Below are 13538 nucleotides of genomic sequence, written 5' to 3'. Positions count from 1 at the left end.
GAGCAGGGAATGAGTGGCCGGCGGCCTCGCCCTGTCTCCCTGTTGTCGCAGGCGGGGAGCCCCAGCTGTGCAGGGCACCGGCAGGAAACGGGGGGCCCGCCTGCTGCTCCGGCTCTCAGCCAGGCTCCCAGTTCGTCCAGAACTGGTCCATGGCTCTGCCCCGGGCAGCAGGACAGCCTGGCAGCCACGTTAACTTCATCACCGACTTTGCTACCCCAACAGGCAGGGACCCTTGTTCTAGAGGAGGGGCCCGTCCACAAGCTGGCCTGCGGCGAGGGACCCTGCCGAGCAGAGTGAAACCCCCGAGGGCAGGTGGCCGGCCCCTGGGGGAGGCTGACAGGCGCTCAGTCCTGCAGGGGACTGGCCGACGGCCGAGCCGGACCTGCCCCGGGGGCCACTGTCCTGGGGGGTGGTGTCCTGCCTGGAGCTGGTGAACGCCCGGGTTTGCAGAGGAGCCAGGGGGCAGGCACTCCCTCCATTCAGGAGCATCGCCCAGCTGCCCCGTCAAGCAGAGGGGTGCAGAGACGCAGTGGTTCCTGTGACTGCTGCCTTATGTCCTCCATGCGGAGAAGCTGCTGATGCCGGGCTGATCACTCTGCTTTAGCAGCATGACAGGCACCCGTGGACCGCACTGGCAGCTGGTTGGGCAGCTGTGTATTCATCCCCGTGTCTGAGAACGTCCTCGCTGAGGACCAAACTGAAGGTGAATTCTGGCTGTTTGAGAAAAAAATACACAACTCTCTCCAGTGAAATCAACCACATCTGCCTTTTAATAATGACTGGATTTAGGTGTAATTCCCCAAAGGAAGAAAGGTCCATGACAGCAGTGAAGCTTTTCTACCATTAGGTGTAAGCGATCCACAATTTTAAAGAAACCTTAACTCCAGCCTATTCAAAGCAAGTGGGATCTTTTGTCTGAACACAGAGCAGGGATCACTGAGGACAGATGTACGGACTCGGGCCAGGCCTGCCCTGCAGAAGGCACATGGATAGCGCACTCAGGGCTGTAATCGACCCCTTGGAGAAACAAGACGGGCCACCAAGCGCCACGCAGGCCGACCCCATGCCGACAAGACAACTCAGTAGAGAGAGCACGCGTTCTAAATGTTCCCAAGAGCAGCCCCCACCCTGCCCCAAGGCAGAGGCCCCGCTGTCCTGCCCCAGCAGCGGGTGCAGGGCAGCTTGGGCCCCCACCGGGGACCTGACCTGGGAGCCCTGGGCACCCCTCTCCGTGGGCCTGTCACCACGCCCGCCTTTGCATGGACACGTGAAAGTGAGGTGTCCCAGAGCTGCCCTGCACACTCGGGGGCGGGGTTCGTCATTTCCTTCGGTGGTTTTCCCAGGGGCCTCCAGCATTTCCAGTTCTGACAGATCACTGACTATTCCGGAAAACTTCAGCCAATTAACCAACCGATGCTGAATATTTCTGCCTGGATGTGTCCGACCTAATAACTGTTTAAAACGCCAAAATGAGCTAAAGAATGAACACCACAGCCTTTGCGGGACCTCAACTTAAAAAGAAAACATGATTCACACACAGTTGGGAACGAGAGACGGGACCCCCAGGAGGCCTGCTAGTGAGGGCCCTTCTCGCAGGAACACGACACTCAGACGCGGGGTCCGCTCCAGGCAGCAGCGGAGCCCACGGCCCAGCTGAGCCGCTGTCAGACTCTCGTCACACGATGCTCTACGTTCTTTTCTGACGCCGCAGAGGCTGAGGGAAGTTCACCAACACCGTTGCGTATCAGTTTAGGCAGAAAGCGCTAAGTTCCAAAGTGTCGTCGTGTCAACCTGCACAGCGCAGACCTCTCGGAGGACGCGGGCAGACGGCACCTGCCCTCCAGTGGCTCCGGCTCAGGCCTCAAAGAGCCTGTGGAAGGCGGGCCCGACCTCGGCGACCATGTCGGAGGTGGTGGTGGCGCGTCCGTGCTTCTGGAAGGCCTGCTGGCTGCACTGCCGGGTGAGGGCGCAGGCGCCGAAGGCGGCCACGAGCAGCGGGCTGGGCCTGCAGGGAGAGGTCTCAGGGGCGGCCACCGCACCCTGCGCGTCCTGCCTGCCATCCCGGGACCCACGCTGGTAAGCTCAAGTCTAAGGGCCTCCGAGGCAGCCTCCCTACAGTGACCACAGCTGGTCACCGGGATATGGACGATCCTGACGGATGAGCGTCAGAAACAGCTGTGCATGTGGGAAGGGTCAGGACACCGCTGTCGCCCCAGGTGACCACACACAGCACCTGTTCAGCGTCAGCGCCCACTGTGTTCTAGGACCTGGAGGATGCTGAGGCCGGGCACACCTGCTAGCCATGTCGCTCAGACCCCCAGGGACACCTGCTTGATATATTGCTGAGACCCCCCCCCCCCGCCCCAGGGACACCTGCTGGCCACGTTGCTCAGACCTCCCTGGGGACACCTGCTCACCACGTCACTCACACCCCCAGGGACACCTGCTCGCCATGTCACTCAGACCCCCCGGGGGACACCTGCTGGCCACATCGCTCAGACCCCCAGGGACACCTGCTTGCCTCGCTGGACCCGCCAGCACCCTGTCTGTACACACCCCACGGGTGTGCCGGTCAGGTCTGCGGTGACCCTGCAGCCTGGCACCATCACTGTGGCCAGGATGGGTGCAGAGCAGAGGTCTAGGTCCCAAGGGGTGGGGGTGCCCCAGCTCCCTCTACACCATCTGGGGAGGGGCCCCCCAGCTCAGAGCCCGGCTGCCTCGTGGAGACTCATCTGTCAACACGAGCTCCCCCCCGCCTGCGTGTCCCCCACCATGACAGCTGTTCTGAGAGCAGGTGCTGCAGAGCCCCAGGCAGCGTCTCCCATACCAGCAGGGGTGGGAGCAGAGAGAACCACCTGTGCCCCGGAGGCCATCCAGCCAGGGGGGTGGGGCTGCTTCCTGTGGCCAGACCAGTGGCAGGGATCAACCCGGCCAGGCCTGGGAGCTCTCCCCATGACACCGGTGTTTCACCGGGAGCATTCCAGTCTGCTCCTTACTATACGCACGAGCTGCTGAAACAGGAGGAACGAGACGGGACTTACCCGCCAGTCTTCTGGGGGCCGGCACGGAGGGCCCAGTGTGCCAGGACACCCAGGGAGCCCGACAGGAGGTCCCCCTGCCCCCCGCACCTGCGGCCGCTGCCCTCCTGGCTGCACACGAGCACTGCGGAGAAGAGGACGCATTGGGGGCGCCCTCCACCCCCCATCCCCATGCGGCAGCCTCCAGGCAAGTACGGCAGGCCGCCGCCCCCCAAGCAGCACCCAGGGTCTGAGGGGACAAGCACGCCCACCCCCAGGGCCCCTGTCCTCCAGGAGACTCGGAGCTGGTGGCGCCCCGGCTGGGACTTGTCTGCACCGTGAGAAGTTTCTGTTTCTTTGAAAATGTCTGAAGCAGTCATGACTCTGACTGTGTCAGGGATCAGAGGACCTTCTAGCATCTGAAGGACCCACAGGCCTCAGGGTCCCTAGGAGAATGCTCGCTGCGTCTCCTGTCCAGCGTGTGTGCGCGTGTGTGGTGTGTGAGTGCGTGTGTCTGTAGTGAGTGTGTGTGTGCGAGTGCACACATGTGCCCAAGCCTGTGCTTCTCTGCCTCCTGGTTCCCATGACCCGGTCAGCAGCCCTGCGTGTCCAGTTGTTTGGTCACTGCCTGCTGGGCCTGGTGCCTCCGGGGGACTGCAAGAGCAGGAGGACCCTGCAGGGAGCAGAGGCGTTACACACTGAGCCCGGAGACCCGGTGAGGACACGGGCAGGCGGCCCCCAAGGCTGTGCTTGGTGCCTGGGGGCTCCCGCGCTACCGGCCGCTCCTTGGCGTCTCCACTTTCTGGGTGCTTTTGTAAAACTTAACAAGCAGCAGGGAGACACTCAGTCCCCGTGTCTGTCTGCAGTGAGGGGGGGGGCGGCCCTCCCTGGGCCGTTGCACACGGCAGGGAAGGAGCATCAGCCGCCACGCTGGGGCCAGCCCGAGCCAGCACGCCCCATCGAGACCACCTCCCTGTGCAGAACACCGAGAAACAGGACAAAGCCAGGCTTCCTGAGGTGCGGACAAGCGGTCCTCCTGGGGCTGGTGCCCAGCATGGCTGTGCCAACTGACACGCGGTGTGACGTCTGTGGCCACTCACCCTGCTCGCCGTCAGAGATCATGTCCTGCTCCCCCTTCTGCACCACGGTGACGTTGCCCAGGGCCTGGCTGAGTCTCAGCACAGCTCCGTGACGGTCCCCGCCATCCAGGGGTGCCCCCAGCTAGACAGGACCAGAGACACGGTGCTCATTGGACACGGAAGAGCCCGTCTGCCCGGGTTCCGACTCGTCTGGGGGCCTGCGGGGCACCTGCCAACAGCCCGACGAGCTCAGCCCTGAGGCCCAGACCACCCATGCTCCAGGCGGACAGTAACACAGCCCTCAGGGCAGAAACACCGCAGGGCGCCTGCCCCGACCTGGTCCCGGCAGAGTCAGGACCCCGGCCCACGGCACGGAGTCTGCAGGTTTGCCCGAATGACAGCTCTGAAGGACAAAGAGCAGACGCACATGGGCAACACGTAAGGACGCTGGTGGACAGACGCAGCTGACCCTTCAACCATTGTGGTGTGAATGGCACGGTCCTTACACGTGGGCTTTCTTCCACAGTAACTACAATCAGGCTGGCCAAATCCACGGAGGCAGAGCCGCAGGTGTGGAGGAACCGCGCGGAGCGAGGGCCGACGGAGGGACCCTCAGGCTCTCAGCAGCGTGCAGACGGCAGCACCTAGCCCCATGCTGTGGGGTCAGTAGTGCGGTTTGATCTCGTCCTCGCAAACCCTATGACGTGGACCCCGTCCTACCCCACCTCTTAGAGGAGGGGACACAGGGCAGGGACGAAGCAATCACCCAGGGGGGCCCAGAGGCCGGGCTGACCCCCGAGTCCACCACCCAGCTTTCACCCTGTCAAGGACGCTGACCAGAGGATGCCGTGGAGTGCACACGGTCACCTGCCGTGGCTGGCTGACTCACCACGGCCTCGGACAGTCTGCTGAACTCCACGTGGTTGGGGGTGAGGACCGCCTTCCGGTAGCCCTGGATGAGGGCCGGTTGCTGGGCGATAAGCCAGAGCCCGTCCTGCGGACGAGGACTCAGGTCATTCAGGAGCAGCCGCAGGGGCTGTGGTGAGGAGAGGGCAGGGCAGGGGCCATACTCACTGCGTCGATGACCACGGGGATGCCCCTGGCCTTGGATGCTTCTAGAATGCCCTGCAAGAAAGGAAGGCAGCTAAGCAGTGAGCAAGGCTCTTCTCTGGCTTGATGCACGTGTCCTAGAACTGACTGCGGCTATGGTGCGAACTCTGTGAGCACACGAAGCCACGCGGCTGCGCTCCGTGAGTGAGCACGCCGCCGCGCACACCTCCTGCCGGAATCGCTGAAGGAAAGCAGGACGCTGGGTCCCGGAGAAACTGCCTCCCTGAGGCGGCCGCGCGGCCGGGCCTCTGCCTCCCTGAGGTGGCCGCGCGGCCAGGGGTTTTCCTGTCGTAATGTATGAGATTTTCACACGCATTCAGCTCATTCATTTCAAGTGTACAGTTTGCAGCCATCACCACGATCAGCTTCAGGATGACCTTTTCATCAACCGAGAAAGGAGCCCCATACCCTTTCTGCCTGGCTGCAGACAGGCTGTTGCACAGCTCACACCAGACGGCGACCTCGCTCAGGAAAGACCTACTAACTGTCTGTGCCTGGGCAGCACCAGGGGAGCCGAGAGGGGCGAGCAGAGGGCAGGCCCGCGCGTTAGCTGGGGCCCGGTCCGTGCCACAGACGCTCCAGCAGGTCTACGCTGGCTCACTCCCAACCTCTAACTCACACGCTGCAGAGTAGCTTTTATTTTTTTTTAAAGATAAACACACTAAAGGTTTTATTATGAATTTTTAAAAATAACAAAGAACTTGAAGCACAGAGAACCCCGACTTTCATCACCTTAAATTCACCCCCAATCCCTCTTGATACAGATTATGTTTTCACGTGTCTATAAAAATCACTTTTATTTTAGTATTTTAGATACAGTATTCCTTGACTGAGCACAGCCCACGTGTCTGTAAGATGGTTCTAAGAAAAGATGAAAAGTATTCCAGACAGATAACATGTCAAAGTTTGCTTGCGTGCTCGCCATCTGGGCGGGTGAGGACAGGCCCTCCACACGGACTGCGTGTAAACAAGCACCCCCTTGCATCAGTCGCCGCCCTCGGCAGCTCGGTCCCTGCGGGGCCGGCAGTGAGTCTGTGGGTCCAGAAGAACACACGCGCTGAGAGGCCGCAGAGGGGTGCCCCCGACCACACGCACTGAGAGGCCGCAGAGGGGCGCCCCCGACCACACGCGCCGAGAGGCTGCAGAGGGGCGCCCCCGACCACACGCGCCGAGAGGCCGCAGAGGGGCGCCCCCGACCACACGTGCCGAGAGGCTGCAGAGGGGCGCCCCCGACCACACCGTGTGTGATGACTGGTCCGACTGTCGGCGCCAGCGTCACAGACCCTCTCCCGGGTCACAGTGACAGGGACGCCCCCGGGCACCAGCTGTTCTGAGTCCCGCGCCAACCAGGCCCGTGCAGAGTGCTCCGCAGACGTGGCTCTCTGTGACCAGGGCACGCTGCCCTAACAGGAGCGCCAGACCGCGAGCTGAGCAGGCTGCTGGCGGCCCTGGCAGGGAGGGCACCACGAGCCTGACCCAAGCCGGGCCACTGCGAACACCACTCGGCCCCAACACTGGGACCCGCATCACGGCGGGACCCGCAGTGGCCGCCCCAGCCACAGCACGAGGGCCCGCGCCTGGCGCAGTCTTGCTCTACGTGCATCTCTCCTCACACCCCTTCCTCCTCCGTCCCCAAACCCCAACTCCCCCACCACGAGCCTCACAGGACGACAAGCAGCAGGAGACATGATGCGCATCAGACTTCCCGTGACCAGAGCAGTCTCCTGGGAGAGGCCGCGGTTACCTTGACGTTTTCCAGCAGAGCGTCATCCCTGCCGAGGCCGGGCCCCACCACGAGGGCGTGCAGTCGGGGCAGCCACTGCTCCACGTCGCGAACAGCCTCCGGGCCATCCCTGAACAAGAAGAGATGCCCCAGTGGCTTATTTTCATGCTTGTTTCCTTTACTAATCAAAATACAGACTTTTGGCGGATTTCCCCCAGGGTCCTTTTCCTGTCCCAGGACCCGAGCCGGGGCTCCTCCAGGACCGTCCACCCAGCTGCAGGACGCCCTCCTGGCCTCCCCCATGCCCACCGCCCCCCACTCCCATCTGCTCCCTGCTGCCTCCACACCAGGCCCTCCCCTGCTACCCACACCCCTGCCTCCCAATTTAAACACCATCCACCCGGCCCTTCTCCTCCGCAGGGCACCCCCAGGACCCGACAAGTGCCTCCCCCTGGGCCCCAAGGGCTTATTCTCAACACAGTGGCCTGACAAGCCTTTTAAAGCATCAGGCTCCAGCAGAGCCTCTGTGACGTTCAGAAAGCCAGGTGGGCACTTGAGGAAACCGTGGGCTCCCGTCTCATATAAGTGAAAGCCAGAGCCCCTAAGATGAGGCTCACGACCACCGTCCGGTCGCCTGACCCGTCCTGAGCGCCCATGCGGAGCGCCTCCAGCGGGAGCTGCTACACCCTTTCCGCACCTCCCCGCGTCTGCAGGCTGCACTGGACGCCACGCCCTGTGCCACTGCCCGCCCCCAGACTACGCACAAGCGCACCTGCCTTGCGCGCACCCCGCGTTCCCTGTGTGGGGACGCCCGTGGCCCCCGCCCCACTCACAGAATGGGGTGCACGATCAGCTCCGGGCTGTAGGCCTTGATCACGGGCGCGGCCTCCTGGGTGCAGAACACGTGGGACAGATCCGCGCCCTGGGGGAGGGCACAGCAGGCGGCTCAGGCCGGGCTCGCCTGACAGCCCGCAGAGCGTGCGGCCCTCCGCAGCCATCCCGACCCGCAGCACAGTCTGCAGGCGCGCTGGCCGCCGCGGCTCGCCCACCCAGCACAAGGTGGATGAGAGGGCGCTGGCCAGCGGCAGAGCCTGAGAAAGGCCTGGAAGGAAAGGCGGACACTGCCGCCACCCAAGGAGCCTGGCGTGCTGCAGTCCAGGGGGTCGCCAAGAGCCGGACATGACTGAGCGACTGAGTGAGGGGCAGGGCGCCAGCCACCAGGCGGCGTCACCGTGAGGTCTGCGGGCTGCAGGGTCCACCTCAGGTCCCCGGGCCACCAGGCCTTCGGGATGCGCGTGATCAAAATGCCCAGGCAGTGGCCGCGGTGAAAAGGTGTCCACTGCTTGTGCGAGGCCTGAAAAGGCAGCCCGCGATCACTGTGGCAAGGAGCACTTCTAATAAAACTTGAATTTAAGAGAAAAATGAGTCCCCATCTGAGTTACTCTGTGGCTACACAAAAGGTCAGCGTAGATTTAAACGTGTCTGTCACCCGGGGTTACCGGAAACGTTATTTAGATTTCTGTCAGAAAACATCTGCTGCAGTCATATTTAAATGATCCGACGTTTTCACTAAAAAAATCCTAACAAAGAAGCTATAAGCAAACATACCACTTTGAGAGCTGAGATTGCTGCAAAATAGGGGGCTCCAGTGTACCTAAGGAAATATTTACAGTCAAAAGTGAGAATGAGGCAAGCACTACCCAGACCTCAACAGAAACCTGTCTCCTAGCACACACTAGTTCAGCAAGATTTCTATCAACTGAAAAAAGTTTTTCAATTCCAGGAATAATTAATTGCAAAATATAATAGTATCTACAATATCAGCAAAAATCATAAACTTTCTAGGAATTAACCTTATAAACACATGGTAATTGTACAGGGAAAAATTTAAAACCTGTTAAAGTATAGCAGAGATAGACACTTGATGAGATGACTTAACATTATAAAGACGACACTTCTCTCTAGACTAACAGAGACGTAGAAAGCACTGGAGTTACGGGAAATGCCCACAGGTGCACGTGAGAGAAAAGGCAATACCGACTGAACAAGACTGGGGCTCTGTCGGCAAGGAGGACGGGTGGGGACGCGTGTTGGGGAAAAACCAAAAGGCAAAAAATCTGGAGGTCTGAGAAACCAGCGAGAGTTCGCCTAAGGCCCCTGCAGAGAGGGAGTGTGCTCGAGGGGACCACGGACCACCTGGACTGGCCGGTGCCCCAGGGGCAGGACCCAGCCCAAGAGCAACAGCGAGCGGAGGCCACGATCCCTCGCCCAGTCAGGGTCCCCTGCTTTCTCTGCTGTTCAATCAAACGTTCCTCATGGAAAATACTGCCATAGTATCAGCTGACACTTGGAAATGATTCCTGGAGTCCAGCTAGACAGACAGACGGATGGGTGGATGCTGCGTCACTTACTCCCGGCTGCCTCCCACCACGCCGATCCTCCCGTCCTGCCCTTTGTGCTTCTTGGTGGTCAGGGCAGGGACCACGCTTCTCACCAGCTGCAAAGTGCTTTCCATGTCCTTTACTGAGTGTGCTTTATGCAGCGAAAATGCTCTTTTTAACACTGAAAAACAGGAAAATGTTCAGAAAAGTAAAGAGCTATCAATATATATAAAAAAAACAGACATTAATCAAAATACTTACCAAAGCTGACTTAACATGAATGCTGCAGACTTTTATTCAGCGGTTTCAGGATTTCATTTCCACAACAAAATGAGGTTAGAAATGACACAACACTAACAGCTGTGCTAAGGTACCAGACTTGCTCTGAAACCCATCAGACGCCTTGAAAACCTACTTAAGCCTTGAGAAAGCTTTCCTAAGCGCACTGCTGCTCACTGAGCTACACATACTCACCACAATCCTCCTGCAAGCTTATTAGGTCCCCCCTCCCCCTTTGTTACTCCCACTGTCTATTCAGGCCAGACAGGTTCATGTTCTTCCCGATTCAGTTTTCTAGTCTTGGCTCCCATACTCAGGTAAAGATACAAATCAAGTATCTAATCAACGGGAAATGGCATTCTAAATAAAGAACACATCTTACACTGGGCTCAAAGTGGTTTTTCACTTTTCTGGCCATGCCACAAAGCACACAGGATCTCAGTTCCCTGACCCGAGATTGAACCTGTGCCCCCCGACCCACAGTGGAAGCATGGAATCTTAATCACGGGACAGCCAGGGAAGTCCCCAAAGTAGCATTTTAAAATAGTCTGATCCCTGAACTTTCTATAAACAGCCAATTTTAATCGGCCTTTCTTGAAAAACTTCCTGTGCTGTATGTTTTGCCATATTATTTAAAACATCTCAACTGTGAGAGAAATTCTATGTTCCGTAGAGCCCAATGTATAAATGGGTAATAAAGCACGCATTTTCTCTAGAATTACAGGATCTGTGCTGATACGAACAACACTTTCACATAAAAGGCATCCAACATTTTTATCTTCCCGTTATCTTGGCAGTGGAGAAAAACTACACGTGGGTCATAAGGTCAAGTGAAGACCAGAAGCTGACTCAGCTCCATATGGCAAAACAGCTTGATCTTAATATTGCTCATACTGTTTTACTTTTCATTCAACAAAATTATTCAAGTAATATTCTTTAGTGAGTAGAGTAAATGCCTCCTTAGTTGATACATCAGATGCTTAGACCCCAAGATGTAAAAAGAATATCAATTACCATCCAACCAAACACCTTCCCACTTTCTTCCAAATCAATACAGGATTAAAATTCCAAACAGAACCTCTATAAACCTTTGGCCATGAAAAGGCACAGGAAGGTTTGCTCAACCATCAGCCTAGCCACTGACCCTTGATTCCGGTCCAACCTGACACACCACCGAGGTGCTGGGCCGACAATCAGCTCTCACTCCTCGCCCCCGCCTCGGTCCCGTCTGCACCCCGAATCCCCAGCCATGCGCTGTCCTCCCAGCGTGCACAGTGGCTGTGAGACACAGCTGTGTGGGCACCCCGGCCAGCTGCAGGACGGGAACCTGAGCTGCTGCAGGAGAATTTAAGGGCAGCCCTGCCAACCACTGACGGCCCTCTGTGCGGTCAAGTGCTCTCCAGGCGCCTGTTTGAACATGACTGGTCAATGTGAGCACATCAGAGAAAGGCAGCCCCTCCAAATACCCCAGAACAGTAAACACGGGTGCTTTCTAAAGACTAGAAGCTGAACCTAAACTTACCAGTCACTCGAGGATTACGCTGGGTTCCTTACAATGTTCTGGCTTTATCAGTTACCATTACTTTAATCTAAGCACCTAGCTTCACACAAAATACCCCTAAGACTACCCCTCTACCTCAGCGTCTGCAGAATGCTGTAGGTAGGGTTCCCACCTGTGACTTAAGGGCTGGACTCCACCCTCAACCACCCCGGACAGAGTCTGGCACAAAATAAGCCACTCAGTAAACGTCTGATGAATTAAAAGCATCGTGGTTCACTCTAGCGGAAGCCAGTTTATCCTTCTTTTACAGAGAAGGAAACTGAGACTCAGGACAGACCTGCGAAGACGCCACGGTTACGAATGGATAAGCCTGGGCAGAACACAGCATTTTACCAAAATACTGTCATTTTCAGGCAGAAAAAAAATTTAATCAAAAAAAAAGTCAATCACACCACCAACCAAAAGACAAATCAAATGCTTCTCATGTGCCTTCTGAAAGCAATCTGTGATGGGTTAAAAAAAAAAAATCACTGCTGGAAAAAAAAATCATATCACTCTTGAGAAGTACAGGAGTTTTAGTTAACTGCAATCGTATGAATGCAAAGCACAACTCACACTGCTCATCCATAACACTCACCTGAGATGAACACGTGTTCAGAAAGAGCCAAAGGAAGATCAATTAAATTTCCCTATGCTCCACAGAAAAGCAAGTTTCAGCTAGCTCTCTAACATACACCATTTGGACTTTGCCACAGAAATGCTGAAACATGCACACCAAACCTAAGGATAAAAAGGCCTTGAGAAGAGGCAACTTGAAATTTACCCCATTAAGCAATTTGTCTTCATACAATTCTGAATCTGGAGGAACAGGTCAAAGCTGTCTGGTTTTTGGGTTAAACGAATGTAGCTGAGGAGAGGTAAATAGATTCCTTTACTCTGGGCTGTTTTCTGGAGTTACTTGCCACTCACAACTGTGCGATCTCCAACAACTTCATGTGAACTGTGGCTAATTTGGAACCAGTGACAACAATCTTTAAATTAACCTGGAGATACCATAAGGCCGGGAGGGGAAGTCAGTGACCTGCAATTCTGGGTTTTTTTCTGGTAAAAAGTTCAGCAAGTCGGCCTAATGATGAAACCTCAAGCAGACTCAAAGAGAAATCTTGACAGACCACAGCAGAATGTATGGATTTTAGGTAAACAGCGACCAACAAAATATCTCCAGACAAACCGTGGCGGCGGGGGCGTGCAGGGGGCGGAAGGGCCCGGGCAGGCGTGCCCGGGGGAGCGCAGCAGCTGGGGGAACTGGGATGCCCAGCACCCCCAGAGCGCCGCCCCGGGGGCCCGCTGCGAGGGGCACGGCCAGGGTGCGTCTCCCCGTTCCGGCCCCTCTCGGGGCGAGCCTGGCTCGGAGCCCCCTCTTTACCGCGGCGGAGGGCGGCAGGCTCCCCACTCCGTCGTGACAAGGGGGGCCCCAGGCCAACCGACCGTGTGAAGAACGTCTCCACAGACTCGTGGGGACGGAGGACGCGCTCGTCCGGTTCACCCCGCTCCTCCTCCCGCCTCTTCGGCAGCCGAGGCCGGGCCCTCGGGGTCACTCGGCGGCCGCCCACGCCCCGGGGGCCCCCCACGGCGGCGCCCCCCGCCCGGGCCCGCGGCCGAGTACCTGCGTCCAGCGGCGGCCCGTAGAGCGCCAGCGCGGCCGAGAGCACCGCCACCACGGCGGCGCCGGCGACCGCGGCCCCTGCCCGGACGGCCATGCCCCGGAAGGCCGGCAGCGCTCTTACCTGGCCGGCAGCCCCGGACCGCCCGGCAGCCGGGACCCACGGCCATCCGCGGACTTCCGGGCTCCCGGCCGCCCCCGCGCCGCCTCGGGGACCGCCGCTACGGCGGACTTCCGGGCTCCCGGCCGCCCCCGCGCCGCCTCGGGGACCGCCGCTACGGCGGACTTCCGGGCTCCCGGCCGCCCCCGCGCCGCCTCGGGGACCGCCGCTACGGCGGACTTCCGGGCTCCCGGCCGCCCCCGCGCGGCCGCAGGCGTCACAGCTCTCTGCGGACGTGCGAGCTGCTCGCCCCGCGCTCTAGCCGGAAGCGGGCTTCACTCCCGGGAGTCTCTGACCCGGGCCGCTGCACCACGGGCTGGCCTCCGCCGGTCCCTGAGGACTGTTTTGTTTTGTTTTTAAGAAGTATTTATTTTCTTTATTTGGCTTCACCAGATCTTAGCCGACAAAGGTCCGTCTAGTCAAGGCTATGGTTTTTCCTGTGGTCATGTATGGATGTGAGAGTTGGACTGTGAAGAAGGCCGAGCGCCAAAGAATTGATGCTTTTGAACTGTGGTGTTGGAGAAGACTCTTGAGAGCCCCTTGGACTGCAAGGAGATCCAACCAGTCCATCCTAAAGGAAATCAGTCCTGAATATCCATTGGAAGGACTGATGCTGAAGCTTAAA

At 58.4% G+C, this 13538-nt stretch overlaps 1 protein-coding gene across 5 annotated transcripts; it reads right to left on the bottom strand.

The window, feature by feature from the left end:
- Positions 1-747: 747 nt before the first annotated feature.
- On the bottom strand, positions 748-13032 carry NAXD (NAD(P)HX dehydratase). 5 transcript variants are annotated; one of them, XM_055543026.1, is made up of 10 exons: positions 12878-13032; positions 9341-9491; positions 8538-8583; positions 7763-7851; positions 6951-7059; positions 5171-5221; positions 4986-5090; positions 4118-4238; positions 3042-3162; positions 748-2053 (listed from the first exon to the last, which is right to left on the bottom strand). In XM_055543026.1, exons 1-10 carry the CDS (start codon positions 12921-12923, stop codon positions 1855-1857), a joined length of 1038 nt encoding a protein of 345 aa, XP_055399001.1. In that variant the 5' UTR covers positions 12924-13032; the 3' UTR covers positions 748-1854. The 5 variants fall into 5 exon arrangements, with proteins under 5 accessions (XP_055399001.1, XP_055399002.1, XP_055398999.1 ...); XM_055543027.1 differs by having other exon boundaries at positions 748-2005; XM_055543024.1 differs by having other exon boundaries at positions 12757-12971.
- Positions 13033-13538: the final 506 nt, after the last annotated feature.

The sequence above is a fragment of the Bubalus kerabau genome, chromosome 12 (assembly GCF_029407905.1).
Source record: "Bubalus kerabau isolate K-KA32 ecotype Philippines breed swamp buffalo chromosome 12, PCC_UOA_SB_1v2, whole genome shotgun sequence".
Taxonomy (NCBI): domain Eukaryota; kingdom Metazoa; phylum Chordata; class Mammalia; order Artiodactyla; family Bovidae; genus Bubalus; species Bubalus kerabau.
The sequence above is the reverse complement of the archived record's forward strand: the minus strand, read 5'-3'. Positions and strand labels throughout refer to the sequence as shown.

Excerpts from the sequence above, each read along its gene's own strand:
- NAXD (XM_055543024.1), bottom strand. The coding sequence starts at position 12,850 with ATGGCCGTCCGGGCAGGGGCCGCGGTCGCCGGCGCCGCCGTGGTGGCG. Across the intron at positions 9,492-12,756 it reads CGGGCCGCCGCTGGACGCAG|TGTTAAAAAGAGCATTTTCG; the intron begins GTACTCGGCCGC and ends CCTGTTTTTCAG. Across the intron at positions 4,239-4,985 it reads GCAGACTGTCCGAGGCCGTG|CTGGGGGCACCCCTGGATGG; the intron begins GTGAGTCAGCCA and ends GGTCCTGTCTAG.